The sequence below is a fragment of the Hypomesus nipponensis genome, chromosome 5 (assembly GCF_054491055.1).
Source record: "Hypomesus nipponensis isolate SF chromosome 5, ASM5449105v1, whole genome shotgun sequence".
Taxonomy (NCBI): Eukaryota; Metazoa; Chordata; class Actinopteri; order Osmeriformes; family Osmeridae; genus Hypomesus; species Hypomesus nipponensis.
The window spans coordinates 3,644,040-3,671,509 of NC_140365.1; the positions used below are offsets into that span (position 1 = coordinate 3,644,040).

General features: G+C 44.8%; 6 protein-coding genes across 13 annotated transcripts; 2 read left to right on the plus strand and 4 right to left on the minus strand.

The window, feature by feature from the left end:
* Positions 1 to 91: 91 nt before the first annotated feature.
* Positions 92 to 2,330, minus strand: brcc3 (BRCA1/BRCA2-containing complex, subunit 3). Its single transcript, XM_084698468.1, has 8 exons — positions 2,126 to 2,330; positions 1,601 to 1,721; positions 1,320 to 1,406; positions 1,125 to 1,213; positions 948 to 1,003; positions 709 to 840; positions 529 to 572; positions 92 to 258 (listed from the first exon to the last, which is right to left on the minus strand). Exons 1-8 carry the CDS (start codon positions 2,228 to 2,230, stop codon positions 110 to 112), a joined length of 783 nt encoding a protein of 260 aa, XP_084554594.1. The 5' UTR covers positions 2,231 to 2,330; the 3' UTR covers positions 92 to 109.
* A 55-nt stretch (positions 2,331 to 2,385) lies between these two features.
* Positions 2,386 to 6,445, plus strand: zfpl1 (zinc finger protein-like 1). Of its 2 annotated transcripts, none has more exons than XM_084697467.1 (8): positions 2,386 to 2,604; positions 2,796 to 2,916; positions 3,075 to 3,186; positions 3,499 to 3,692; positions 3,937 to 4,015; positions 4,175 to 4,381; positions 4,640 to 4,763; positions 5,170 to 6,445. In XM_084697467.1, exons 2-8 carry the CDS (start codon positions 2,815 to 2,817, stop codon positions 5,354 to 5,356), a joined length of 1,005 nt encoding a protein of 334 aa, XP_084553593.1. In that variant the 5' UTR covers positions 2,386 to 2,604; positions 2,796 to 2,814; the 3' UTR covers positions 5,357 to 6,445. The 2 variants fall into 2 exon arrangements, with proteins under 2 accessions (XP_084553593.1, XP_084553594.1); XM_084697468.1 differs by having other exon boundaries at positions 2,386 to 2,557.
* LOC146287844 (cation channel sperm-associated auxiliary subunit eta-like) lies at positions 6,440 to 7,525 on the minus strand. The gene is made up of 4 exons (XM_084697470.1): positions 7,411 to 7,525; positions 7,039 to 7,221; positions 6,752 to 6,851; positions 6,440 to 6,639 (listed from the first exon to the last, which is right to left on the minus strand). Exons 1-4 carry the CDS (start codon positions 7,492 to 7,494, stop codon positions 6,563 to 6,565), a joined length of 444 nt encoding a protein of 147 aa, XP_084553596.1. The 5' UTR covers positions 7,495 to 7,525; the 3' UTR covers positions 6,440 to 6,562.
* Positions 7,526 to 7,693: 168 nt separating this feature from the next.
* LOC146287845 (phospholipase A and acyltransferase 3-like) lies at positions 7,694 to 10,033 on the minus strand. 2 transcript variants are annotated; one of them, XM_084698294.1, is made up of 5 exons: positions 9,912 to 10,033; positions 9,361 to 9,444; positions 9,016 to 9,112; positions 8,436 to 8,704; positions 7,694 to 8,155 (listed from the first exon to the last, which is right to left on the minus strand). In XM_084698294.1, exons 2-5 carry the CDS (start codon positions 9,433 to 9,435, stop codon positions 8,054 to 8,056), a joined length of 543 nt encoding a protein of 180 aa, XP_084554420.1. In that variant the 5' UTR covers positions 9,436 to 9,444; positions 9,912 to 10,033; the 3' UTR covers positions 7,694 to 8,053. The 2 variants fall into 2 exon arrangements, with proteins under 2 accessions (XP_084554420.1, XP_084554421.1); XM_084698295.1 differs by lacking the exon at positions 9,912 to 10,033 and having other exon boundaries at positions 9,361 to 9,705.
* A 10-nt stretch (positions 10,034 to 10,043) lies between these two features.
* LOC146287846 (neutral alpha-glucosidase AB-like) lies at positions 10,044 to 22,799 on the plus strand. 3 transcript variants are annotated; one of them, XM_084698296.1, is made up of 25 exons: positions 10,044 to 10,135; positions 10,575 to 10,676; positions 11,296 to 11,404; positions 12,267 to 12,394; positions 12,650 to 12,829; positions 13,219 to 13,284; positions 14,247 to 14,313; positions 14,606 to 14,681; positions 14,800 to 14,896; positions 15,082 to 15,262; positions 15,487 to 15,607; positions 15,776 to 16,011; positions 16,484 to 16,610; positions 16,892 to 16,971; positions 17,306 to 17,446; positions 17,907 to 18,003; positions 18,293 to 18,394; positions 18,666 to 18,909; positions 19,153 to 19,217; positions 19,395 to 19,471; positions 19,857 to 19,931; positions 20,568 to 20,681; positions 21,233 to 21,345; positions 21,495 to 21,595; positions 21,904 to 22,799. In XM_084698296.1, exons 1-25 carry the CDS (start codon positions 10,116 to 10,118, stop codon positions 22,011 to 22,013), a joined length of 2,829 nt encoding a protein of 942 aa, XP_084554422.1. In that variant the 5' UTR covers positions 10,044 to 10,115; the 3' UTR covers positions 22,014 to 22,799. The 3 variants fall into 3 exon arrangements, with proteins under 3 accessions (XP_084554422.1, XP_084554424.1, XP_084554423.1); XM_084698297.1 differs by lacking the exon at positions 10,044 to 10,135 and adding an exon at positions 10,259 to 10,277; XM_084698298.1 differs by lacking the exon at positions 13,219 to 13,284.
* Positions 22,800 to 23,116: 317 nt separating this feature from the next.
* slc25a45 (solute carrier family 25 member 45) lies at positions 23,117 to 27,294 on the minus strand. Of its 4 annotated transcripts, XM_084698306.1 has the most exons (7): positions 27,121 to 27,267; positions 25,688 to 25,750; positions 25,514 to 25,557; positions 25,349 to 25,420; positions 24,839 to 25,027; positions 24,293 to 24,530; positions 23,117 to 24,096 (listed from the first exon to the last, which is right to left on the minus strand). In XM_084698306.1, exons 2-7 carry the CDS (start codon positions 25,722 to 25,724, stop codon positions 23,813 to 23,815), a joined length of 864 nt encoding a protein of 287 aa, XP_084554432.1. In that variant the 5' UTR covers positions 25,725 to 25,750; positions 27,121 to 27,267; the 3' UTR covers positions 23,117 to 23,812. The 4 variants fall into 4 exon arrangements, with proteins under 4 accessions (XP_084554432.1, XP_084554433.1, XP_084554434.1 ...); XM_084698307.1 differs by lacking the exon at positions 27,121 to 27,267 and having other exon boundaries at positions 25,688 to 27,100; XM_084698308.1 differs by lacking the exons at positions 25,514 to 25,557; positions 25,688 to 25,750 and having other exon boundaries at positions 27,121 to 27,294.
* Between the last annotated feature and the right edge of the window lie 176 nt (positions 27,295 to 27,470).

Here is a 27,470-nt window from a genome sequence, read left to right on the forward strand (position 1 = left end):
CTCCCCCTTCACCCCCTTCACCCCCCTCCTCCCTCATCTACCCCCTACCTTCTCCTCCTCCAACCTCTCCTCCCCCTCCCCCCTCCCTCCCTCGCTCCCCCCTTCCTCCTCACATGGCCGCCAGCTCGTGTGTGAGCCTGTCCTTCTCGTGCTGCAGCTCCAGGATGCTCTGCTTGTTCTGCTCCAGACGATCCTCCAGCCACTGCAGCAGCGGGCCACTCACGGCGGACATCTGACTGCACAGGTTCTTAGTGAACACTGGAGGACACACAGAGAACATGTCTTTAGCCTTTCATCCAATGCAACATATCCAAACGCATGTAGATATTTAAGGATGAAGATATTCATTTAGTAGATGGTTTTATCCATAGCAATGTAGAACAATTATTGTATTAAATACAAGAGACAACCAAGGACTAGAAGTTCTACCAGTATTACAGTTGTTACTGCCAAGGGAGTCTGTGTTATAAGGCACAGTGAAACAACAACATCATATTTCAAATACAGGAACAACAATACTCCCTGTACCTGAGCCGTTGTGAATTTTAGTGATTGGATCCAGGTGAGTTAAGCTGCAAAAGAGAAAAAACAAAGAGAAGAAAAACTACAATTACCAGTAACCAAGACCTTGGCAGCCTTTATACAGTGGCTGTGTGTCACAACTCACAAGAGAACATGCTCATAACCTCTCAGAATGTGGCTGTGTACCTGTGAATCTTCCTGTAGGTGTCCTGTTCTTCCTGGCACAGGATTCTGGGTAATTCCACCGCTGATTCTAGGCACACTTTCCCAATGGCTTCATGAGGAACCACGTGAATAGGGATCTCAATTCTCTCGTAACTATAGGGACACAGAACATGGATGTTGATGAGTAATTTTATGCACAGGCAACTAAGAAACTGCCTTATTTGACTACCTTATTTAATAATAATGACAAGACTACGTACTCTGAGCCTTTCTGAGCTTGCACAGACTGGAAGCAGGTGTACAGTACTCGTCCCGTCTTAAAATAAGACGATAAAATAGAGGGTCATGAAAAATTAAAGATGTAGCTTGTGCACCTTCGTGTAGAACTCCCAAGTTTATTTTTGTTGACGTTTAAAAAGTAATTATTCAGTCCTTACTTTGGTGTTCTTATCTTCTATGAAACAAGAGAATATCAGGCCCACGAAGCCCTGGTCCATCATCTGGTACATTGCCTGTGTCCTCACATCTGTAACAAACAGTCAGTTAGCGCCAGTCTTCTTTTTCCAACAACCGGACATGACGTAAACCAAGAGTCTGCAACTGCAGCGCTAGAATCATGAGACGATGCTTACCTACATGGGATGGCCACACAGTAATGTGGGGGTGAGAGTGGTACCAACCGACAACGCGCATGGGTCGTCCAGTCATCTCTGCTAACCTGTAGCTCTTGTTAAGAAAAAAGGGTTGATACAAATGTAGGCTAAATGTATTTGTACTGTTAGACAAACTTGACACAGAAAGGGAGGCGCACACTTTTTAGACTTGATCTAATTCATCTCAAGTTTACACTCACCTAAAGCCCACAATTAATAGCTTAATATTTTCAAGTCAGTCAAAAATCAAACAAAGGATATCTCTGCTTCTGTGGAAGCTGCTGATAGCTGCTCTGGTGAGATTTCAACACGGTCCTTCCTCTTGTCCGAACGACGAAGGATAATCACAGAATGAATGTGTACAATGCGGTTGGTGTCCACCTGTTGGACATGTAAAAGCATGTCTTAAGAAGCTTGGTACAAGTAGCGATCTGTGGACGAGTTATGGTGAACGTGTCTGATTGAACTTAAGTTTTGAAATCAGTGGGTCACCAATAGTGAATTGGGGTAGGTGGTAGTGATCTGTTTTACTGCACAAACAACAATCGTCATGTTTGTAACAAGAAAATACAGCTATCAATAACATAGCTAGAGAGCTATTTCATGTTTTTAAGTAAGTTAGCTAGATAGCTTTAGCTAGTCACACATCCATAAGAAAAAATAAATACAGAGAAATGCAGTCTCAAAGTCAATGATTAAACTGCATCTTATGGCAATTTTGGTCTCCATAATCATATAGCTAGCTAGCCATCAAACAGTGTCAAGAATTAGCTGGCTAACATTACCTCCCCGATACAGAGTCCCATTACTTCTTCCTTCTCGGTACTTAATGCATGATTCATGCACACCAAAAAAGCATCCGATTCGAGATGAACTGCGCTAACTGCCATTTTTAGAAACTAACTTTATTGTCGTTTATACAGTTTGCAAACTGCACTGGTGTGTAGCTTGATAGCAGGTGACAATGTTGTCACTTCCTTGTTCTCTAGCCTGTTACACCATAAACATCCGTCTGGAAGCGTATGACATCATAGCATCGCGACTGTGCCCCGGAAGAGACGTGGCAAAATATTCGTATCTGGCTGGGAGAACTGTTTCTTGGAGCATTAGCTAGCTGTTAAGTCTATTTTTTAGACATTCTTGATACGATAAATTACCGTTGTACGCCGTCTTTGGAAACTCTGAGGAACTGTGTAGATAACCTGGGTGACACACAGGTAGCTAGCTACTTAGCTATGCAATTGTTATGGAATTGCTAGATACAGTACGTAGCTCTAGCTAGCTAGCTAGCTTTACTAACAACTCTACTAACAACTGATTATGTAGTTAACAAGCTATGTTTGTGAATATAACTTTTAATTGTTATCTGCCTTGTCGCTTTTTAGATTTACCATGTATATCATATGTATGAAAGCTTTTATTATAAATCATGATTCTGTCTTTTTGCTACTGTAGCTAGCACCAAAGACAGACCATGGGTCTGTGCAAGTGTCCGAAAAGGAAGGTCACCAACCTATTCTGTTTTGAACATCGTGTGAACGTGTGTGAGCACTGCCTGGTTTCAAATCACAATAAGGTCAGTAGGAAATTAAACCAGTATCAATGGTGCGTGCCAAATTAAAATGTTGGTCAAATTAAAACCAACTGTTTCCTTTTAAATGTACACATTTGCATTTGCATGCATTTGCCATATTTAACGTATGTGTGTTCCGTGTTTTCCTATCTGTCCATTAGTGTATAGTGCAGTCCTACCTCCAGTGGCTTCAGGACAGTGATTACAACCCCAACTGTCGTCTGTGTAATAATCCTCTGATCGACCAGGACACTGTCCGGTTAGTCTGCTACGGTAAGTCACAGTCACTGCTTGTTATTGCTGCACAGTACTATGTAATGTTATTATTGAAATGTAGCTGAGCTATAATTTTTGTTACACCATACCTGGTAGCTGAGATGTGGTTATTTTGTATTTCGCACAAAATAAATATAAAATAATATATAACGATATAATATTATAAATTACATAATATAATGATCGCTCTGGATAAGAGCATCTGCTAAATGACCTCATGTAAATGTAATTACAGAAAATAACTCGTAAAATAATAACAAAACGGCAAACATAACGACTCTGTCTCCACGCTTCTTCTGCCTTTCAAAGATGTGTTCCACTGGTCGTGCCTTCATGACCAGGCGGCGCGGCTGCCCCTGCACACTGCTCCTGCAGGTTACCAGTGCCCCAGCTGCCAGGGGCCTGTGTTCCCCCCTTCCAACCTGGCAAGCCCAGTAGCAGACACACTGAGGGAGCAGCTGTCCTCCGTCAACTGGGCCCGAGCAGGACTAGGCCTGCCGCTGGTGAGGGCTGGGGGCCTAGACAGGCAAAGGCCAGGTTTCCCAGATTCGTTAAGAAGCTCTTAACGCTAAGAGCTTCTTAAGAGCATTCTAAGAGCATTCTAGAGCGTTCTTAGAACGCTCTTAAGAAGCTCTTAGCGTTAAAAGCTTCTTAACGAATCTGAGAAACCCGGCCAAAGCGTGTTGTCATTGGCTGTCGGATGTTTCGGTATTTGATTGTGTCGTGTTTTTACTTTCTGTCGGATAGATTGAGGAGCCAGAGGGAGGATTCGAGGACAGCTCGTCGAACGATGTCACAAATTACGCTGACTGGTCTACATTTGATGGTGAGTTTCCTCCTGTGGTTTTTTTTCTCCCTGTTTAGAAAGTCCCCGTGCTATGCCTCAATGCGACTGTTATAAAATGCTTATTGAGGATTTTCACAGGTGGTTACCGTAACATAGGTTTATCTTCTTCTTCTACTCTCCGTTCTCATTCTACCACAGCTACAGCCCCAGAGCCCAGTGAAGCTTACCCCACCCAGTCCTACAGCCCGGAGCCCAGCCCGGCCCCCACCCCAGCTCCACTTCCACCTCCTGCACAGCAGGAGCAGGAACCCCTTCTAAACAACAACGGAAGTCTGGTGACACAGGAACACTCTGTGGCCAGCATGGCCTCTCAACCTACCAGTGACACCATCACAATACATGCTGGTGAGGGATTATTATTATTATATCTTTTTTTTTTTTCAGTGGGGACTCTGTATGCTACACATTATCAAGCTGTATTGTACATCAGATATCTGTATAGAGGCTTGATTTCTTAACTATAACTATATCAGAAGTCATAGAGATACTTTTTAGCTGATGGAACTGATATTCCTCATAAGCGCTGCAGTTTTTTTTTACAAATACACTGTATCCTTCTCAGTTGATGGTTGTGTGCGTGATACTTGGTGTTTGTCCATCCAGTATCTTCACCCAGAAAGATCTACGACACCCGTGAATCTGCTCATAGCTCCGTGACACAGATTGACTTTGATGATGACAAGTATCGGCGAAGACCTGCCTTGAGCTGGTTTGCACAGATTCTCAAGTAAGTAATATAATCTAATGATGCCAGTGGTGGTTAAGGATTAGAGACATCAATGTGTACAATAGTTGATTGAGTTTTATTTTAAAGTCGTTAATTACTAATACATTTGACAAACTACTCTTCTTTACGTTCCTTTGGATAAAAGCTTCTGCTAAATACATTTAAAAAATTATATCTTATTTTTATATATATTTTATTTATAATTTAAATTTTTAAATGTAACCTGTGCAATGTAATTTAGATGGTTAGTTCCTAAGATTAGTTAAACTACTGTACTTTTATACTTTTGATTGAAGAGCCGTATATGTTTATTGTTGGCACCTTCCGGCCACGGTAAATTCCGCGTTTGTGTAAACCTACATGGTCGAATAAAACCAAATTGTGATCAAATAATGTACTCATTCAGGAACCGAACGGGTTCAAAGAAGACATCCTTGTCGTGGAAGCAGCGGGTGTTCATGATCCTTTTGGTGGGGGTCCTGGGCTTCTTCACCCTCATCATCATCATGGCTAAACTGGGGCGAGCCTCGGCCGACTCAGACCCCAACTTGGATCCTCTCCTGAACCCTAACATCCGCGTGGGGAAGAACTGAGCAGCGCCCCCTTCTGTCACACACGCACCCCTACAGGCAACGAGGAACCGGACATGAGTACATGTACTCGGGACCAGGCGAGTTCGACGGTCAGATCTTCTTCTGGACTCGAGCGAGAGAATTAAATGGAGCGATCTGCACTGGGAAGTTTTAGTAGTTGAAAACACTTGTCCTTTTGTTTGGATTTGGCAGATGCTAATTCCCTATGCATATACTGGACAGAATTAATATATATGTATAACGGTTTTGGGGTGTTTGCATTTGCCGAAACCATTTAAAACAACTTATTTTAGCAGATCCATATCTTTCCCACTGTTTTTGAGTGAAAATGGGTTGATGAGGAGGTGATAAGTATACTCTTTTCCATAGACATTGTATTCTATCTATGACACTACAGGCAGATGTATGGGGTAATTGTCATAACTTAATGAGGTCTTTGTTACCACAACCCCAACAAACAGTGATCTGTTATGAATATGGATCTTTTGGCTCATTTAGCTGTAGTTCTTTGTGTGATGGTGAGACTGTGTTTTGGGTTCAACTGGAAGGACAACACTGAATCCAACTCAGCAAATGTTTTGTCTGTTCATTAATTCCACACATCTGTAAATAGGAAATTGAATGAAAGAAGAGATTGAGTGTGTGCGTGTGTGTTTTTGACCGAAAATTAAATCAGTTTGGAACAATAACTGCTTTCTGCACATACAGTAGTCTGCCTTTTTTTCAGATCGCAACCTTTTTCTTTTGTTTTTCATGAAAATTATGCGTTTGTTGTCGGTCCGTTTTGATTGTAAACCAGAAGGAGATTCTGTTTGAGTCATCTTTTAAATCAAGAACAGAATTCATTTTACATTGCCTATGTTTTCCCCTTTTCTTATATTTTGACAAACACAGGTGGATATTAGTTTCTTCTCTTGATTGCTACAGGTGACTGCTGGTGTCAAACTACCAAGTCTCTGGGAGAGATTGGTGCTTTTGGAGTGGTGCATTCTGTTAAGACGAGAAGTTACGTTTTATTTTGCTGTACCATTCACATTACTTTCCAAATAAACAAGAGTCCTTCTGAGGACTTTAATGGTTTGAGTTACACCACATCTTTTCATTATTTTTTGTCAGTTCACTACAGCCTCTCATCCAAGGCATTAATGGGCAGTCTATTCAAATGTCCGTTCTTCAGAGGAAGTAGGAAATCAATTTATTGTTGTCTCAGAACTCCTCTTTTCTGTACTGGATCGTGATGAACTCGTAACAGAACCGAATGATGAAAATCGCCAGGTTCAAGACTAAGAAAGAGCAGAGGTTAAAGCATGGTAGCAGCCACTAAGAGAAATTAACAGAGTATCACTAGGTGATAAATATAAGAATATCAGTGAGCAAGCAGGGAACATTATTTACAGACTGAGAGAAGGGCGTAGAACCCCATCTTGCGATATCCTGCTTGAAGGGAATACACAGAACCCAACAGGGACCAGTAGAAACTGACTACCAGGAACACCTGCAGGCAGGAACCAGAGGAATTCATCATATAATTGAAGGATTTAATAGTTAGTCTTACAATGTATTTTATATAAATATATACAAATTACTCATATATTTAATGAAATTATCTCAAATAAAGCAATAGAAAAGCAGTGCAATCATTTCCTCTCTATAATGGTCATAGGGAGAGGAGGTGAGCTCACCAAGATGGCCTCTGTATGGTTTTGGCTGGAGAAACTAAGATCTTTAATGACAAAGTGCAGGATCATATCAATGCCCAGCAGGACCAGCTGGAACATGAAGAGTAGCAGAGACATGAAGATGTATAATCCTCGTTTAGAAACCGACAGAGACAGCAGCCACTCCTTCACAATCAACCAGCCGTCCTGAAAAGCCATAAAACAACCAGATGCATTTCAACTACAACTACAATCCCAATAGGGTATGGAGTTACATACATTGATATTAACTTGTAAATTACGGTTTAATATGTCCAGCAATGATCTTCTATGAATACTTTAGCATCATTCGTACATGTTTCATTCAGACAAATAAAAAACAATAAGACAGTTTACATTCTTATGTTTTGAATTTGTTCCATCTTGATTGTTGTCCACGTTGTAGACTGCTAGTGGCTCTGATTCCAGTATGGTCTCCATGCCTGGAAAAACAGCTGAGTACTTTCAGCTCAGGTAAAGAACAACTAATAGATTTGACAAAAACCAACAATGGAATTATCAAACATCATATTCAACTATGACATCACATGAAACATGACAAATGAAGAATCAATTATCTTGATTTTCCATTTAAAAAATGTTTATTTATTCTTTTCATTATCTTATTATCTTAGTTGTTACAACTAGTTACAGTGTTAGTACACTTTATCAGCAAGACAATCATGTTTAATACATCAAAAAATAATTCAATTTTTTACATGAATGAAAGACATCATTTTGGGATTTGGGTTTAGATATTGTGTTGATGTATCAAGTCAGTAACCAACACTGCTGCAAGGCATTACATCCATTCACTGGGTCCTTCTGAGACAAACATACACAGGCCATAAGTATAGGCACTTAGTCTCGTCTGACGAGTGCAGTCTCATAACATGAAAGTCAGCTGTTTTCTCTGTGGCTAAACTGTATTTTCTATAAGTCTTGAATGAGGCACTTTCAGGGTTTCCAATGAGTCCTGTTAGAACGCTAGAAGGGTTCTCTATTGTTCTATTGTTCTGATGCAAGATAAGTTTGAAGCTGCAGTTAGTGCCTTCATACCAACAGCAACTGTCCCAACACCGACACCAACAGCATAATGAATCTGCGAAAACAAAATATCCACGATGACATATACAAGGGGAGATTTTATGGAAGCAAATCAGTGACATAATGTTAAGAAATTAAACATTTCTGAAGTTAAATTCATTTTATTTTAGTTTTTGTGTGTGTGGGGGGGATCTGAATTTCCGAAACTTGGATTTTTAGATCAGATTTTTTTTTACATTAAAATAAATGAATGTTTCAATTTTAAAGAGGTGAATTCAAAACCATCAAATGTGTTGGTGTTTAAATGTCATTATTAGTATAAGTATTCAATGCACCTGTCTGGACTCCGCCTGGCCGTATCTCAGCTGAGTGACAAAATGTTCGCAATTCCCTCTCAGGATGCAGTAGGGCATCTCCAGACCCAGCAGGCTGCGAGCGTCCCTCAGGATAGCGCACACTTGGCGGGGCTTGTGTTTGCTGTCCAGCTGGTTGTTGACGTGGAACCTGCTCCGCCCCACCACCTCCACCAGACCTTCTCTGGTCACCACGGCCCGGTCACACAGCACAGACATCAGACTCCGGAGGCCAGCGTCGGCAGCCTCAGCTTAGACACGTCAGGATCAGAGGGATGAACACGGAGCAGACGGAGATCACATTAAGGATTGAGAACGCCCAGGTTATTTTAAAAAGTGAAAATGTAATCATGAACACCTCATAAAATGTATAGGCATGGAATATTTTTGCAATGTAATCATGAACACCTTATGAAATTGGCATGACATGAGCATTACAATTCATGAAACATAGTCACTTCACTTTATGAAATGGCACATTCACTAGAATGTGTCCATCATTATGCATGGTGTTACAACATTTTTCAAGGTTTAGTAAACGGAGTGTCCTCCCATTACTTACTAGGAGGACACAGGTGGATGATGTCACCTTCTCCAAGATACAAGGCCCAGTGTTGATACGTCCCCCGGAATATCTCAATCAGATCGCCAGGCTCGGGCTCCATCAAATAAGCATAATACATTATGAGATATGGCATAATAACCAAGTAAACTATTTAAACGTAGGCTATAATACAGTCGTACTAATACAATATAGCGTAGGCTACATGATTATTTTCATTTCCGTTACGCTTCAAATGTGACAACCAAAACAACACCAAAAGATAATGAAAATTAATCCTACCAGCTCCAAGACAACCAAGGACCTGAAGTGATTATTAATTGCATTTTCTTTATGTTGACTTACCATTTTGGGGACAATGACATTTGTACAGTTCGTACAGATGAAAGAATATGTCAGATGTCTTCGCCACTTTACCATTGATGAAACCTATTATAGCACACAATGTTCTTCTGTTACACCATCGAGAAGCCTTTTTGTGATGTGCTTTCTCATCCCTCCTAATAAAGTTCACATCTTGCTGTAAAGACACTCCAGACCCTCGCTGACAAGCAGGGAGTTGCGGCAGGTTACTATCATTATGTTTATATGTTGCATGTAGCCTAACTGACGGAGATCACACTAATCGGATCGTCACCGGATATATTTATAGCTAATAGGCCTATGTGATCTTTGACTTGAGTGAGTACCTCAGAGTTCCTCACGGATAAAAAAAAATACCACCAATCTTTGCAAGGTGAATTCAAAGTATGTTTACTTGTCAGATGATTAAACCCACCCTTCAAAGGTGTAATATTATTAGGCTATTAATATTAATATTGCACTTTACTTGTAGAGCTATTTATAATATGTGTTTACAAATGAAATACAATTGCAGAACATGTAGGCCTACATACAGTTTGTTGAACACAACAAGAATTTTGGATCTTGCTGAAAACGTAAACTGGTTTTTCATTTGTGCAGGTAGCGTAGTTTGCCCAGTTCGACGTCCACCTAAGAGAGTAAAAAATATAAGTTATTTGCGTCCACTCAACTACAGCGCTCTGATTTGACCACGTGACTACATTCTGTACCGTGCGTACGAGTCAAGTGCAACCAAGATGGCGTGCTGTACACAGAGGTAGTTGTCTATCAAGTTTATTCAAAAGTCTATTTAAAAACAAATTATCGTTACGATACAGCTAGCGAAGGGATTGCACTATACATCTGTAGTGTTTGTGTGTCCTTCTCGAAATGTGTATGCCTTAATATGCGTTTTGCAGGTAACAAACAACTCCTTGAGAACAAGTTATTGCTGGCTAGCGGGCTGGAAAGCTAGCTGCTTATGCTAATCATGCCTTTACTCTGGTTGTCACTGTGTCAGTGTCATTCCTCAATGCACACACTCGTTTCTTGAAAACACTAACTATTGCAAGCTACACGGCATGTTAAAATCACCAATCAAGACAGGGTTTCAATAAGCTACCCTGTTGAGTTAATCTTGATTCCTTCCTTAGCCTATTGCTAAAATGTCTCCTCTCTTGAAGTCTTGCCCATTTGTTTCCTCGCACCTCTTTCAGGATGGACATGCCTCTCGTTCTGTTGATCGCAGTGTTCCTCAGCTTCACCCAAGCCGTGGACCGAGGAAACTTCAAGACATGTGACCAAAGTTCCTTCTGCAGGTGAATGTCAATGTGATTGTGTACTGTATGCCTGCGACGTATGCTTGCCATGTCAATTTTATTGTTCAGAATGGCCTAGTGTTATATACAGTGAGACAAAGGGAAAAGTCATGTCTGTTTTTTAATTTAGGTTAAGACTAAAAATTGGATCTAGTTGGAATTATGTTTAATTAGGTATAAACTGAGTTAGCTCTTGTGTCCATTAAACTACCTTACTGTAGTTTCATGAAGTGGTCTTTCTCCCCCCATCTCTCTTTTCCCCCCACCCTCTCCATCTATCCTACCCCCCACCCTCTCCATCTATCCTACCCCCCACCCTCTCCATCTATCCTACCCCCCACCCTCTCCATCCATCCCCACTTCTCTCAACCTCCATCCCTTTCTCTCTCCATGTCCATCCATCCCACCCTCTCTCCTTCTGTCTCCCTCCCTCCCTCTCTCTCTCTGTCTGTCTGTCTGTCTGTCTGTCTGTCTGTCTGTCTGTCTGTCTGTCTCTGTCTGTCTCTGTCTGTCTGTCTCTCTCTCTCTCTCTCTGTCTCTCTCTCTCTCTGTCTCTGTCTGTCTGTGTCTCTCTCTCTGTCTCCCTCTCTCCCCCTTTCCCCTCCCTCGCTCCGTTCAGTCGTCTGAGAGGCATTAAGCCGGGCCAGTCCCCATACAGAGCTCTGCTGGAGACCCTGCAGCTCAGTGACTCTCGTCTCACGCTGCAGCTCATCAATGACAACAACAAGGTCAGACACCAAGCCAACTGCAGCTTCAACATTTCCCTGGTTATTGTGGGTTTCTGTAGACACTTTAGAAGGAGAATATATATCATTTAAAAGTTTCCCCCGTGTTGAGTTTGAAAAGGAGAAGCACACAGATGTGTCAGATTCCATATTTACTTATTACATTTACATTTATGCATTTAGCAGACGCTTTTATCCAAAGTGACTTCCAAGAGAGAGCTTTACAAAAGAGCATAGGTCACTGATCATAACAACGAGGTAGTCCCAATCATTGCAAGCAGCCAAAACATGAAGCATACATTGTGAAAAAACTAAACAAGTGCCAAAGGGAAGACTCATAAGAGCATGCAGTTATACACGTTACAAATTAAAACAACATGAACCACAAAAAGTGCAAGACTGTATCTGTAGAAGAATAATCAACAGTAAAATATTTCACAGCGAGTACAAGAGTTAACTTCGTGCAGTGCTTCTCAAACCTTTTGAGTCAGGTTCCTCTTTGAAACTAGAAAAATATTTCAGGCTCCCTCTACCATTACAATCTTATTCTCTTTCTACAGCAGAGTACTTCCTGTTTGACAGCCTTGTGAACCACTGCATTACCCCCCTCCCACACACTGAGGGAAAATCACTTAAGTGCAACATCAAACAATTTTGTGTTACGCAGTTCCCATCCTTGATTGTCTGCTGAACTTTTCCACATTCCTACCTCATCACTTTTGTAGGAAAAGCGTCCTCTGTGACAGAGAAACGTAAACGCTGTGACCTCTGTGAGAGCGAAACGTAAACGCTGTGACCTCTGTGAGAGCGAAACGTAAATGCTGTGACCTCTGTGAGAGCGAAACGTAAACGCTGTGACCCGCAGGTGCGTCTGCTGCTGGAGCTGTACAGGCTCCAGGGGAACATGACCCGGGTCAAGATCAACGAGCTCAAACCTATCAAGCCTCGCTTCGAGGTGCCCGACGTCCTGATCGCAGAGCCTCCCACCGAACCGTGAGCGTGCCTGTTTGTTTTCCCCCCAACGTTTGCCAGGTTGGCATGGTATCTGGGTTTCCCAGATTCCTTAAGAAGCTCTTAACGCTAAGAGCTTCTTAAGAATGTTTTAAGAGCGTTCTAGAGCGCTTTTCGAATGTTCTGAAGAGGCTCTTAGCGTTAAGAGCTTCTCAACAAATCTGGGAAACCCGGCCAATGTCAGTCTCTTCTTTCCCCTCTAACCTGCTGCTCCCCCCTCTCCTCTCCGCCCCGCAGCCTGTCGGTGCTGACGCAGGATCGCGGGGCTGTGGTCCTGTCCCTGGGCGGGGGGGACCGCCGCGTCATCGTCAACGCTCAGCCCTTCCGCCTGGACATCATGGAGGGGCCACAGGTGCTGCTGTCGCTCAACGCCCGCGGCCTGCTCGCCTTCGAGCACCTCCGCTACCGGAAGGACACGTGAGTCTCCCACGGCCGTGACCCTCGACACACGCGCCTCCGTCCGCACGCTCGCAGGTTGAATAGAGGGGACAGAAGTAGAGTTTGGTTATCGACTCAAAAGAGTGTTGCTGTCGATTAGCTTAATGCATGCAAACTTTTAACTGTACTTTTCTATTGTTACTTGTTAAAGAGGCATAAGGATGTATTTCGAAGGATGATGTTGCATTGTTTGAATATTCTGTACGATTTCAGGAACGTTTGAGTCCTCCAAAGGCTTTTCACCTTGGATATGACAACTGTCCCTAACAACGATGCGCTCATTATTGACCTGTTTGCCCCTTCTGTTTCCTCCCTCTGTTCTTCCTCTCCTCCTCCTCCTCTCCTCCTATTCACGCCGCGTGCTCCAGCATTGCTCACAAAATGAGTAGCACAGTCGGTAGCATGTGGGATAGGATCAGGAGCGTGTTCTCTAGGTAACTGCTGTCAGTCTGCCTGTTCGTGCTGTCTCTTTTGCTCACGGTCCTAACTGTTCCACAAGCATCTGCCTCTGATGGAATATGAATTGAAAACATTCATAATTTAGTCATTTGGCAGACTCCTTGTTCAAAGGGGGATGTGAACCTATGACCTATTTTATCTGCAGTCAGATGCTCTACCAATGAGCTGTACCACATGTTTTGGCTTTGAGCAGTGTGATTTCGGGCTGTGAGGCTCTGGAGTTATATATAAAAAATAACGGGGATGTGTCCTGAAAATATTTGTTCACTCGACAGTCGCTCATGCCCGTTGGGATTCGGTTTTATTCATACCCCCTTTTGTTCTTCTATCATTTTAAATGAACGTTTTCTGACATTGAAATTAAGCAGTGTGTTGGCCCCTAACGGGACAACACATGTTGCATGAAAGAAAAAAAATCCAAAGTCAATTATCAAATTGCAAAATTTCTGTCAACAATTTATCTCACTCACCCATGTTCAGCAGTTCCCTTCAGCCTTAAAGAGGAACTAAGCACCCCAATTATTATTATTTAATTTTTTGTAAAACTAATTTAGTTTATACTCACAAATGGCTAAACTCATCACTGCTGTGTGTATTGATCTAACAATCTTTGACCAGAAATTATATCTGAGTATGTAGGGGCTGGCTAAGGCTGAGTTGGGGTGTGTTGGTACTGTTCAACATTTATTCAAGCATGCTTGAGTTAAAACCTAATCCTAGTTAACCCACAATCAGTTGTTCGGAAGTTGATTTGTAAACCTGCCTTGTGATGTAGAGCCATAGGGTCTGATTCCAGGTTTGCTACAATCCTCAATGATCATGTTCAGAATCTCAAAATCCTAACTCCCAGTCACCACAACATTTTTCTGCTTTTGAATTCTGTCACGCCAGTCTGCTCTTGATTGTGACCGCAGTATTTGTTTTGGTAAATATGCAGCAAGACTCAGGCAGATCCTGAAGAGGAGGAGACCACAGAGAACACAGAGAAACTGAACGAGGAAAAGGTTTGTTGTGACCTTGTTTATATACACAGAAACACCCATGCTATCATCCCACACCATGAACTGACTAAGTCTGACACAGACTGGAGCTAGCTGGAGCTAGGGACCATTGATGGATTGAACGTGATGAAGACTTAAGACCTTAAACTAGACTTCAGCTCATCCTGTTGATGTTCTAGGTCTCTCCCTCCCTCTCTCTCTTTCACACACACACACACACACACCTCTGTACGTGTGTGTTTGGTCTTCATCCAACCTGAACTACCTCACCTGAACTACCTCACCTGATTTTCAGGTCACAGAGGAGGAGGAAGATCTGCCAGGCATGTGGGAGGAGACCTTTAAGTCCCACGCAGACAGCAAGCCCAACGGTACATCCCACATTCCCTGTCCCCTCCTCCTCACCTCCCCTCACAACCGCCTAATGTTCCTCAAATCTTCTCAAACACAGAACATGGATGTCTCACTCTCCAACCTCGTGTTCCACAGGGCCGTCCGCCATTAGTCTAGACTTTTCTCTGGCCGGAGTGGAGCACGTCTACGGAATCCCTGAACACGCGGACACTCTCAAGCTCCAAAACACCGAGTGAGAATCCGTCACGCCAGAGTCCGTCACTGCTAGCATCCACTAGCTTAACTATGTCCTGTAGGGCAGACCTCCACTAGCCCACTACATCTTGTGGCACGCATTACATCTGCCAGGTATTGTTGAGAGATCGTTTTTGGTGATCCATCCGGTGCTGACTTCCTGTTTCCTGCCCGGTCCTCCAGCGGAGGGGACCCATACAGGCTGTACAACCTGGACGTGTTTCAGTACGAGCTGGCTAACCCCATGGCTCTGTATGGCGCCGTGCCCGTCCTGCTGTCCCACAGCGCCCAGAGGACCATGGGCCTCTTCTGGCTCAACGCTGCCGAGACCTGGGTGGACGTGCGCTCCAGCGCTGCCGACCAGGTGGGTCCTGCCACTCCCAGAACGCTAATCGCTAATCACTTATCGCTAATCACTTATCGCTAATCACTTATCGCTTATCGCTAATCGTTAATCGCTAATCGCTTATTGCTAATCACTTATCGCTAATCACTTATCGCTAATAGCTTATCGCTAATCAATTATCGCTAATCACAATGGGATTGGAGCTGTAACCGCTTGTGTTGTTGTGGTTTGCCGTGGAGCAGGGCGCCAGCGAGGCTGCCCAGACGGACGTGCGGTGGATCTCAGAGAGCGGGATCATAGACGTGTTCATCATGCTGGGGCCCAGGCCCTCTGACGTGTTCACCCAGTACGCTACCTTGACAGGTACACACACACACTGACACACACACACACTGACACACACTCACACTGGAACACAGGTGTTCCCCACACACTGAAGAACACACACAGAGAAGCACAAGTGTACCACACACACACACACAGAAGCACAAGTGTTCCTCTCCCAGCTAACAGCCTGTGTCTCTCCTCTAGGAACTCAGTCGTTCCCTCCTCTCTCTGCTCTGGCCTACCACCAGTGCCGCTGGAACTACAACGACCAGGAGGACGTGTTGGCGGTGGACCGAGGCTTCGACGAGCACGACATCCCGTACGACTTCATCTGGCTGGACATTGAGCACACGGACGGCAAGCGCTACTTCACCTGGGACAACAACAAGTTCCCCCGGCCCAAAGACATGCTGCAGACGCTCAAGGACAACAAACGCAAGGTGCGTTCCTGAGGGTGGATCACAGAGGCTAGGAACATCATCATCATTAGGTACAGAGTCAGATGGCTGAGCGGTTAGGGAGTCGGGCTAGAAATCAGAAGGTTGCTGGTTCGATTCCCGGCTGTGCAAAATGACGTTGTGTCCTTGGGCAAGGCACTTCACCCTACTTGCCACGGGGGGAATGTCCCTGTACTTACTGTAAGTCGCTCTGGATAAAAGCGTCTGCTAAATGACTAAACATAAATGAAATGTATCATAAGCTTTCTTATGGACACTTACTAGGTTACTTAAAGACAACATGCAGACAAACATACAATAACATCACAAGGTACATCATTTTCTGAGGAGGCTCAGACACCAGTGAGTCCACATATTAGAAAAGTATCATACTGAACTTTAGTGCTGGATTGGTCAGTACCATGATGATACTGTTCATCAGATGTAAATTTACTGTTTTACCCCCTTTCCCTAGATGGTGACTATAGTGGACCCTCACATCAAAGTGGACAGTGCATACAAGATCCACTCTGAGATTCGCTCCAAAGGCTTCTACATCAAAAACAAAGATGGTGGAGACTACGAAGGCTGGTGCTGGCCAGGTAGGCGTGGCTTTTAGGTCAAGCGAGCTATTGATATCTGATTGATTGGCTTATTGATATCCCAGTAAGCTATTTATTCCAACGTATTCTGAGGACAGAACTATACTTTTTACAACACTGTAATCGTGCTGGTCTTCTGCACTACATCATAAAACACCTTGTTTGTTCATCGTAGAGTTAGGGGTGTGGTGATCGTGGTGGTGAGTTGCCTCTCCTTGGAGACTAAGTGACTGTGTTATGTATTTGTTTCTTTATGCTATCCTTTTCCGTGGGTTTCCTAGGAAACGCTGGGTATCCCGATTTCACCAACCCTGAGATGAGGAGCTGGTGGGCTAGCATGTTTGGATACGACCAGTATGAGGTGAGTCCATCCTCTCACATCTAGCAGGGGGGGGGGGGGTAGCCACACCTCCTCGTTCTCTCTCTTGGTTTAACCCTCAGCCTGTCGCCCCCTCCCCCCCGCCCCTTGTCTGTGCTCTGTTGCACAACTCAGGAAACTTTGTACTCTCCTGAATCTTCAAGGATGAATAGATAGATTGGTTGACCCCTCACTACTGATTTATCTTTATGAGCCATGATACGCTGACCTGTGTGTTTCTGCCTCTCCCGTCGTGCGTCTGTGTCCAGGGCTGCATGGACAGTAACCGTAACAACAATGTATTCATAGATCTGTGTGTGTGTGTGTGTGGTCTCAGGGTTCCATGGAGAACCTGTTCACCTGGAACGACATGAACGAGCCGTCCGTGTTCAACGGGCCAGAGGTCACCATGCACAAGGACGCCCTGCACGGCCCCTGGGAGCACAGGGACGTACACAACCTCTACGGCCTCTACGTGGTGAGGGGGGGGGGAGGACCCAGGGCTCACAGGAGTGGGGGGAGGACCCAGGGCTCACAGGAGGGGGGGGAGGACCCAGGGCTTACAGGAGGGGGGGGAGGACCCAGGGCTCACAGGAGTGGGGGGAGGACCCAGGGCTCACAGGAGTGGGGGGAGGACCCAGGGCTTACAGGAGGGGGGAAGGAGTTGAGGGGTAAAGGGCTGAGGAGGAAGTGAGGGGCAGGGGGTGAGGAGGGTGCAATGGTTGGGGAGGGGGAGAAGAAGAGGAGATGTTCCTTGCTTTATTGCACAATGTCCATCGATCCGAAATACATTCGAGCAGACATTTTATGACTCTACTGTACTTTATTGCTCCGGGTACTTTACCTCAACCCTCCTGCTTCATTAATAATTAATCACTTGTTTAATTTTCCATCCATCTTTGTTGTTGTGTCCTCTCCTGTTTGCTGCGTCCTCCCAGCACATGGCCACAGCGGAGGGGCAGGTGCAGAGGTCTGGGGGCCTGGAGAGGCCGTTCGTCCTGACCAGGGCCTTCTTTGCTGGCTCTCAGCGCTACGGTACGAGACTCACCCCTCCACCTGACACCATGACAACATTTGGGTCTCCCCCCCCCCCCCCCCACACACACACACCATGAAACGACAAAGCAACAATTGTATGCTTCGAAACTCATTTTCTCACGTCTTGAGAAATGTGCATGAGCCTGTGGTGTCCATGTTGGGGCTGTGTATACGGCTTGGAGGTAGAGCATGTGACTGCAGATGGAGGGATCGCAGGGTCAGTAGTGCAGCAGGTGTGTTGAGCTCCCTCAGTAACGCCGCGTGCTGCCTGGTCCTGTCCTGGCAGGGGCGGTGTGGACGGGAGACAACGCGGCGGAGTGGGGCCATCTGAAGATGTCCATCCCCATGTGTCTCAGCCTGGGGCTGGTGGGCATCTCCTTCTGCGGAGGTCAGACTTTCCAACCCTGTGCACCTCTTCATAATATAATAATAATACATTATATTTATAATGCACTCAATATTTAGACCATCTCTGAGTGCTACATAGCATATAGTAATAAAAAAAAAGACAAAAGTTTATTAATCAAATTTTTTCTAAAGATCGAAGTCAATAAATACTTAAAAACAAAAACTATAAAACACATTTAATAAAAAGCTTTTTTCTTGATGCGACACGCTTCCCCCACTGTCTTTTGGGTAACTCTGGTGCCCCCCACCAGCTGACGTCGGGGGCTTCTTCAAGTCCCCCGGGGAGGAGCTGCTGGTGCGCTGGTACCAGGCCGGGGCTTACCAGCCCTTCTTCCGCGCCCACGCCCACCTGGACACCCCCAGGAGGGAGCCCTGGCTGTTCGGCCCCCATAACACGGCTCTGATCCGGGATGCGGTGCGCCAGCGATACGCCCTGCTGCCCTACTGGTACCTCTGCTTCTACCAGGCTCACCGCAGCGGGCAGCCCGTCATGAGGTCAGAGGTCAAACTCCTACGGGACAGCTCACATCTCACTGGGAATACTGTGGGTTAACAACGTTTGTTCATCATAGGTTGTGTTCCCCTTCCTCTCTCACACTTTCACTCTGTCTCTGATCTCTGCTCTCTCTACTTTTCTCTGTCTATCTCGTGGTCGCTCTCTCTCTCTGTCTCCTTCTCTCTCTCTCTCTCTCTCTCTCTCTCTCTCTCTCTCTCTCTCTCTCTCTCTCTGTGCTTCAGACCGTTGTGGGTGGAGTATCCTGAGGAACCGGCTACATTCTCTATCGAGGACGAGTATCTGATTGGTGAGAAGCTGGAGAAGGTTTCCTGAGTGTAGACCGTGTGATCTAAAATGAAATGAATAAATGTAAATGTATCTAAGCTGTCTGGTGAAGCACAGTGATGACGAGTCTTGGATAAATGTTTATTTAACTGAGGGGCGTGTCACAGTGATCCTTCATGTTCATGAATCCCTGTCTCAGGTCGGGATCTCCTGGTTCACCCGGTAACGGATGAGAAGGCGTCGGGGGTGACCGTCTACCTTCCTGGAGAAGGAGAGGCAAGTGTCCACCAGCACAACCTCACCTTATATATTTCATTTGTTTAACAGACTCTTTTATCCACAGTAACGTGCAAACAGTGCATGTAAATCAGAGGTCTTCAACCCTGGTCCTCAGGGACACCCTGTCCTGCACGTTTGAGATGTTTCCCTGCTCCAACACACCTGATTCAAATGAATGGTTGTTAACAGGCTTTTGCATAACTAGATAACGACCCATTCATTTGAATCAGGTGTGATGGAGCAGGGAAACATCGAAAACATGCAGGACAGGGGGTCTCTGAGGACTAGGGTTAAAGACCTCTGATGTAAATAATACAGATACGGAATACGTCTGGAGTTTCTGCTAACATGGATCTGTTTGTGTATCTTTTTTGCCGGGCAGGTTTGGTACGACGTGCACACGCTCCAGAGCCACCATGGAGCTCGGAGTCTGGACATCCCCGTCAGCATGAGCTCAGTGAGTCTGTCCCCCCACTCCCCCCTCCCCCCTTCCCCACCGGCCCCTGGAGAGGAAACCTCTGCCGGTCACTGTTAAGGGCCTGAACACTGTACCTTGATTCACTAAAGCAGAGGTCTTCAACCCTGGTCCTCGGGGCACCCTGTCCGGCACGTTTGAGATGTTTCCCTGCTCCAACACACCTCATTCAAATGAATGGGTCGTTATTTAGTTATGCAGATGCCTGTTAACGACCATTCATTTGTCGTGCAGGACCGTGGGGTCCCTCAGGACCAGGGTTGAAGACCTCTGGGCTAAAGTGTCAATGTTTGAGCTTTGATCCAAAGTGGTGTACTATCTTCTCATGACTGGTGTGCCTGTAGACTCACCTTGGGTTCATCTAGCTTTCATCCAGAGCGCTGTACAAAAGTGCATGTAAAGTACAGCAGGAATTCAAAAATCAGAAGGATGGTTATCCCAGTATCCCACATGGTTCTGACAGTGCTTTGTTGGTCAAGGAAGTCGGGGGGAACAGTCTGTATTTACTAGCCACAGTGCAACTATGACAACACGTCCTCTTCTCACAACACCCCCCTGGCTCCGCCCCCCTGGCTCCGCCCCCCTGGCTCCTGTCCCGATGTGCCCTCTCCTCCTCAGATCCCAGCGTTCCAGCGAGGAGGCTCCATCATCTGCAGGAAGAACCGTGTCCGCAGGTCTTCACCCTGCATGGAGAGCGACCCCTACACTCTCTATGTGGCCCTCGACACACAAGTAAACAACCTGTGTTATCTAACTACTATCACAAGACACGCTGTGGGTGTGAACACTGGTAACATACTGTACTATTCTCTACTCAAGATTGAGGCATTTCACCGTAAGCAGAACATTACAGACATGCAGTGTAGGGAAATGCCTCACGGGCCGACGGCGCTACATAATTAAATGCAACCAAATGAGTAAGCTCATGTCAAACAAATAAGCAACAAAGACAACTAGACAGGGGAGTCAGGTGGCTGAGCGGTTAGGAAATCGGGCTAGTAATCTGAAGGTTGTCAGTTTGATTCCCAGCCGTGCAAAATGACATTGTGTCCTTGGGCAAGGCACTTCACCTTACTTGCCTCAGGGAGAATGCCCCTGTACTTACTGTAAGTCGCTCCGGATAAGTCTGCTAAATGACTAAATGTAAATGTAACTAAATAATACATAAATCAATCCAGTGTGGGGAGGGTCTGGTGGGCTTGTAGCGGGGTGAGGATTTGTGGGAAGGGCTCTATGTGTCTCATGTATTCTTCTCCAACCCCTGGTTCTCCTCTCTGCTGTAGGGCAGGGCTGATGGAGAGCTCTACATAGACGATGGCCACTCCTTCAAATACCAGACTGAGCGCCAGTTTGTCCACATGCGCCTGAGCTTTGCTGCCAACACCATCACCTCCAGGTAGGCCCTATTACATCCCGTGCCTCAGGCCTTCTGCACTGTGTATATACCCCCTTCTGTGCTCTCCTCGGGTTGTGCTGACGGTAGGATGACCTCTGACCTATGGTTGTGCTGACGGTAGGATGACCTCTGGTTTTGTCTCCCTGCAGCCCCCTGTCCCCTGACTCCGTCTTCTCCACCGCCTCGTGGGTAGAGAAGGTGATCATCCTGGGAGCCCAGAGACCCAGCGCCGTCACCCTCACCACACAAGGTCAGTCATGGGAAAACTCTGGGACACCTACCGTCTCTGGAGATGGGGAGACCTCACTGAAGGGCTCCTCTGTCTTCCTTGGGGGGGTAGTTTGGTTATGTGCTGGTCTGAGGGTGTCCATGAAGCATTCTGTGACTTGTTAAAACGGAAGTACAAATAAGATTTCATGAAGTGTCACCTCAGTACCAGAAGCATCTGTGTTTTGGTTTTGTCAGCAGTTGTTTTTGTCTGTCTTTCAGACTGGGGAAGATTGTGTTACCCTTATGTGGTGAGGTGATCCCACAGTGACTGTTTATTTTCCCCCACAGATGGGAGCGAGTCTTCTCTGGAGTTTGAGTTTGACGAGGGCTCTGCTGTGTTGACCCTCAGAAAGCCAGGCGTGAACGCTGGCCTCAGCTGGAAGGTGCAGCTGCAATAACACAGAAAACATCTTTCCAGTCCTCTTGAGTAATGCTGTTCTCTCTGAACCGCACACACACACACTACAAACAACACACACAAACAGAATACATTTCAGAAAAACGCACACGACCCACAAACCACAAACAAAACACAAACAGAACTAATTGTAGAAAAATGCACAAACACTAGAGATGAGATAGGAATACTAGTAGGACTGGGATCGAAATATCACTTGAATCTAACAGTGGAAAGTGGAAACCTAATTGATTTATACTACTGGAAGTATGTTGGAGGGCAAGTGAGGAAAAATAATGGTTTTTAGATGGTAACAAATTATGCTTGAACAGATACATGAAGCTGCAATCTCCCTCAATAAGGGTTTGACATTCCCCTAAGCCAGCTGGCCAGCTATATTGTCTGTGTCGCTAGCCCACTCTGGGCCAAACAGAAACCAAATTCTGATCTGGGTCACAGTAAAATGTTTCATAAGCATATCGCTTAACCAGGAAACAAGGTATTTGATCAAATCGTTGTATAGTTTTTAACTATTTATGCTCTCATCCCACAGAGGAACATTCCGGTGGCAAACAATAGTTAATATCAAGCCCTGATCAAAGAGTATTGATTTTTGAATACTTGCCTAAATGAATTTTGGAATAACACAAATGTTTGATTATGATGACAAAGATGTGCATTAGTATATATTTTTTTAATGTTTACACAATTAAAGAAGTGTGCATAACAATGCACCTGTGTGCCACCCCCCCTCCTTCCTGTCTGTGGGGCTGGCATGTTGAGGACAGATGCTCCGAGTGTCCACAGTGTTTACCCTCCCTCCCTCCCTCCTGTCAGGTGTGTAAGGGGGAAATACCAAAGGCACATGGGGGGAGGGGGGAGGTGTTAGATACTCTGGAATCGCAAGCAATGATGTAATCTCGAGGGGAGAGCGTATTTCCAAGGTTGTATGCATGCACTCATGACATTAGCACGGGTTGCCTCTTGACTTGAAAATGATAATGTATTAGGTTCACTAACCAAATTGTAAGGGGGGGGGGGGGGGGGGTTTAAAAGTGTCTAATATGAGTTGTAATAAATAAAATGAAAGAAACTACAATCCCATATAGTTCACTGTTTTGTATGTTTATTATTAAGTCATGTGAAGGCTTGTATATGATATGAATACTACATACATACAGTACATACAGGTTAAACTAGCAGCCTCCTCTCTGAAGGAAACCACATGCTGTCTCCACCCTGGGGGGATGGTACGTGCCGTCTAGTGGACCATATCCATGATACTTAAAGAAATATTCACTTCAGTCTGGTCACAGTATCATTTCATCAGGGCACACCGCTGAATCCTATGGAACAATAATGTGCCCAAAAAAATGTAATCTTATGTCAGTTTTAGCATCTGCTAAAGTAAAAATGGAACACATTCATAAAACGCATTGCCAAAACCAGGGCTCTAAAGAGACTTAAGGCCGAGACCGTAGCTGCTGTGTTCTTCGTTGTCTGTCCAGGATTTCCCGCAGAAAATGTGTTAGTTAAGGTGGTAGGGTGGGGTTTGCCGTCAAACCGGGGGAGGGGCTAGTTTGTGCAATAGACTAATGCGTTCTGCGGAGAAGAAAGACTGGCATTGGTCACTGTTTGGAATGGAAGGGAGAAAATAGGACAACGGTCGGATATCACCATTAAAAAAAATATACTGGACAGCTTAGTTAAGGCGGCAGGCTCGTGTTGCTTAGGCTGCCGCCTTAAATGAAAAGTGCTGCAGGAAACCCTACTGTCCTTGCGGGGGTCAGTGTGTGTCAGTCAGCTGGCAGGGAGAGAGGTGAAGGACCTCATGAGGCTCTCGTAGCTGAGGAAGGTGACAGCGTTGACAGGGAAGGCTCTCAGGCTGTTGAGCAGCAGGCCTTTGAAGAACACCCTGGGTCCCTCCTCTCTCAGGCTCACACGCATGCAGTGAAGGACCCCGTCGTACTCCCGGCCCCCAGCACCCGACATCTGCAGACGGGCTTTCACCACGTCCATGGGGGTGGCGCAGGCCCACGTGACCACGCCCGCCATCCCGCCCGCCATCAACACTGCGAACGTACCTGAGGGTGACCGACCGACATGTCAGACATTGTACAGTGTGACAGGTGTCATCGTGTTGCTCGTCGGTAGGCCTGTGCCTGAAGGATCAGGCAAGCACAGGTAACAACATACGCATACTCATCCACACCAACATGACCTCTGAGCAGGAGAGCGAGCTGCGACTCACAAACCGAAAACACGAGCGACTCCACTCACCTGGTTGCTTTCCGCTCTCAGTCAGAGCCCTGCAAGTCATCTCGTAAGGCAGGAAGTACAGTCCGTAGCAGGGCACGTCCCTCAAGGCCAGGGCAAACCCTCCCCGGAAGAGGCCCCTCAGCCCGTCCGCTCTCAGGATCACCGCAGCACAGTGGACGGGGCCCCTGTATCGGCCCCCCTCCTGGGTCTGCGTCTGCAGGCGCACCTTCACCAGGTCAACGGGCGCCGTGACCAACACCTGGAAGCAAAAGCCTGTAGTGAAACACCTGCAAACGAGCTATTTTTCACATTCATGCTTTCACATTTTCTTTTTTTTTTCTTCTTTAAATACAAACCTCTTTAGAAAGGAATGTACTTCTGTTCTTAACCCCTCCCACCTCCACCCCTTGCCGTCCCCACCCTCGCTCCACGCCCCCCCGCGGGGACTCGACCACCATCGTTTGAGAGCCATTACATCTTTACACTCACGTTGTGTCACTTCAGTAGAAGCTGATTCAAACTCTCCTCACTTTTTATCCACGCTACAGCCGCAGCCCAGCAGTGTACCTGTGTCGCACCAGAGAAGCACCCGGCCGCGAACACAGCTGTTGCAGAGGCGTTGTTGCCTTTGCTCCTCTCGTCGCGCTGGGAGTGAGTGAGGTAGTCTAAAGCGTTGCTATAGGAGCCAAACACCACAGAGTTGGTGATGCCAGTGGTCAGGACCGGAAAGGCCATGCCTTTGAAGAACCCATGGATCTGATTCGACCAGGAGAAAACAAAACATAGGCGAAAAAGAGAAAACACAGATAGATGAATGAAGAGAAAACAAAATTGCACTTCTAGCCTTTCGATATGTGTGCTGTATGTGAAGATCTTGAATTCGGTACAGTTTATTCTACAAAATCTAAGATACATTTCAAACATTTTCCCACCTGTGGATTACTAAAGTTTTATTTTATATATAAAAAGATGATAAAGAGAAAGAAAGTCATTTCTAAATGTACTACTGATGTTACTCACTAAACTTGCATACACAAACTTCAAGCTTCATTTAGGGTTAGAGTATGCAAAGCCTACCCCTTCACGAGAGTAGGTCCTTGTTATGCAATCAAGAATCCCTTTATATTTACTCTGGGTCTGCAGACGCACCTATACAGGTATAGGACATGGAGGTTAGCAATGGTCCCTAAAAAACAGGAATAAAAACATAAAGATGACGTTCACGCCGACGTATATTCTGACCTTCATTGTGTCTATTGGATGGCCAACAGCCAATCCAACACCACCTTCATAAGAGAACACAAGAAAATTCTATCAATCTAGACCGCCAAGTATGCCATACAAATACAAATGTAATGTAAAGTTTTGATGAAATCTAGATTTTTCGATTTGACATGAGAGGATTGTTGACATGACCTGAAACGCATCCTGCAGCAAATTCCACCAAAGGCATGACTCTTCCTGTCTATGCACAACACACTGAAACGTGAAATGTTTTGTTTATTACAGTTTTTCTCGATTGCTAAAACACTTAAACCCATTGGCTGAACAAAGTGCTCAGTTGCCTGAATTCATTTAGCTAATTGTGCTTGTCTGTTGTCAATACCTTAACCATTTCACATGGTAAAACACAATTTGCAGATCTCACTTGGACTTTTCAGCAAAACTCTAAACACATTCTCATTCTCAAAACATATTCTGCACTCTAATACACATGTCATCCATACTGGTAAACACAAGTGGCAACAATCAAATACAAATAGAGAAAACATGTCATTGATTAAACACAACCACACAAAATTGATTTCACTTGTTTCAAATGATGGGACACAACAAATATAAGCCAGTTCAGAGAGCAAACAGCTTGTTGAAGGTGAGAAAATATTGATTGTGATGTTGACGAAGTGCTCTGGCCTGACCCAGCCAAAGACAAGAAGAAGCACATTGATCACATGTTTACTCCTTTGATTGTCGTCTCTTTCAGTATTGTATACTGTAGTACAGTGCATTGTAGGTTGTATACTGTACAGTGAACAAATTGTATGGCCCTGAACATTTTGCTTTCCATTTGTTCCAGAAACAGTACTGACTGCTCAATAGACTTGCAAAGTTCATATCAACAAAGGAGGAAAAAGAACAAAAAAAATTGCAAAGAGCAAAGCAGAGTAGTAATTTCTGATCAATTTTGATCTGTTTTGATAGAACATGTTTTCGTTCATCAAAAGACAATGATGGATAAATATGACATTTGTTTTGAGATAAAGAAAAATGTACTTCTCCCTGAGAACTATATGTTTTGAACAATGTGTTTTCTATTTTTTGGTTTACTGACTCCTTGATAGTGTATACCATTTTGATCACTTTGTTTAGCGAAAGTTTGATTTTGAGGACAGGTAAAATTGTTTTGATATAAAGTAGGCCACACATTAGTAAAATAATCTGCTGTATGTTAGTGATTTTTCAGTACATTTTGAAAAAGTTATTAGTAAACTAACTTCACCTCGCTACTTAACTTCATAATTTGATGCAGATGATGATGCTGAACTTGAACTTCATACTTCAGATCGGTAATATGATCTTTGAACTCAACCATAACCTCAACCTATAATGTAGCCTATTCTTTCTTACAGGTTCTAGTTTGCCAAGTCCTTTCCAAATGTTCTAATCCGGTTTATATCATTTTTTACTGTATTTTACACGTGAGAAATGTGAGAGTATCTAATATTTGCGGAGAAAGGTCTGTGCAAAACACTTTTATGGTGAAACATTCCGTTTTTGTCTTGAACAGAATGTACGCCACATAACCGTGGCAGGCTGAGATTATTTACAGTAATACATTGTTAGCCTACCTGTTGCGCGTCACTTAACTGCACAATTAATGCACAACCAAACTGTCTCATGAAGATCTTTATCTGAGTTCTTAACTTCTTTTTAGCTTCTTCTGTACCCACGTCCTCATCTTAAGACTTGAGCCTTGCTGCTCTCATGTAATATCCTTATTACATATCCTCAGTCCTGCCTTCCAATGCGATTTGCTGCCGTTCCGTGGTGAAAATGTGCACTATCCAGTTAGCAAAATGTCGATCAAATATACTGTGTTGATACCCATTTAGAAAGACTGTAGCCATACAAGTAATTATTTCACATAGTTTTATTAGTTAACACATAGTGTATAGCCTACTGGTCAACCAACTTATTA

What these genes read in the sequence shown, in the direction of transcription:
- slc25a45 (XM_084698306.1), bottom strand. Translation starts at nt 25,724, where the DNA reads ATGCCTTTGGTGGAATTTGCTGCAGGATGCGTTTCAG. An exon ending in TGCTGCAGGATGCGTTTCAG is followed by an intron (nt 25,558 to 25,687) that starts GTCATGTCAACA and finishes TCTCTTATGAAG; the next exon opens with GTGGTGTTGGATTGGCTGTT. An exon ending in GCTTCTCTGGTGCGACACAG is followed by an intron (nt 24,531 to 24,838) that starts GTACACTGCTGG and finishes TTTTGCTTCCAG; the next exon opens with GTGTTGGTCACGGCGCCCGT.
- zfpl1 (XM_084697467.1), top strand. Translation starts at nt 2,815, where the DNA reads ATGGGTCTGTGCAAGTGTCCGAAAAGGAAGGTCACCAACCTATTCTGT. An exon ending in TGACTGGTCTACATTTGATG is followed by an intron (nt 4,016 to 4,174) that starts GTGAGTTTCCTC and finishes ATTCTACCACAG; the next exon opens with CTACAGCCCCAGAGCCCAGT. An exon ending in CACCATCACAATACATGCTG is followed by an intron (nt 4,382 to 4,639) that starts GTGAGGGATTAT and finishes TTGTCCATCCAG; the next exon opens with TATCTTCACCCAGAAAGATC.
- LOC146287846 (XM_084698296.1), top strand. Translation starts at nt 10,116, where the DNA reads ATGGCGTGCTGTACACAGAG. An exon ending in CTCAAGCTCCAAAACACCGA is followed by an intron (nt 14,897 to 15,081) that starts GTGAGAATCCGT and finishes CCGGTCCTCCAG; the next exon opens with CGGAGGGGACCCATACAGGC. An exon ending in ACCTCTACGGCCTCTACGTG is followed by an intron (nt 17,447 to 17,906) that starts GTGAGGGGGGGG and finishes GCGTCCTCCCAG; the next exon opens with CACATGGCCACAGCGGAGGG.
- LOC146287845 (XM_084698294.1), bottom strand. Translation starts at nt 9,435, where the DNA reads ATGGTAAAGTGGCGAAGACATCTGACATATTCTTTCATCTGTACGAAC. An exon ending in CATCCACCTGTGTCCTCCTA is followed by an intron (nt 8,705 to 9,015) that starts GTAAGTAATGGG and finishes GACGTGTCTAAG; the next exon opens with CTGAGGCTGCCGACGCTGGC. An exon ending in GCCAGGCGGAGTCCAGACAG is followed by an intron (nt 8,156 to 8,435) that starts GTGCATTGAATA and finishes TTGTTTTCGCAG; the next exon opens with ATTCATTATGCTGTTGGTGT.
- brcc3 (XM_084698468.1), bottom strand. Translation starts at nt 2,230, where the DNA reads ATGGCAGTTAGCGCAGTTCATCTCGAATCGGATGCTTTTTTGGTGTGC. An exon ending in AGCTTCCACAGAAGCAGAGA is followed by an intron (nt 1,407 to 1,600) that starts TATCCTTTGTTT and finishes ACAAGAGCTACA; the next exon opens with GGTTAGCAGAGATGACTGGA. An exon ending in TAAAATTCACAACGGCTCAG is followed by an intron (nt 259 to 528) that starts GTACAGGGAGTA and finishes TGTGTCCTCCAG; the next exon opens with TGTTCACTAAGAACCTGTGC.
- LOC146287844 (XM_084697470.1), bottom strand. Translation starts at nt 7,494, where the DNA reads ATGGAGACCATACTGGAATCAGAGCCACTAGCAGTCTACAACGTGGAC. An exon ending in CAAATTCAAAACATAAGAAT is followed by an intron (nt 7,222 to 7,410) that starts GTAAACTGTCTT and finishes ATGGCTTTTCAG; the next exon opens with GACGGCTGGTTGATTGTGAA. An exon ending in ACCATACAGAGGCCATCTTG is followed by an intron (nt 6,852 to 7,038) that starts GTGAGCTCACCT and finishes TCCTGCCTGCAG; the next exon opens with GTGTTCCTGGTAGTCAGTTT.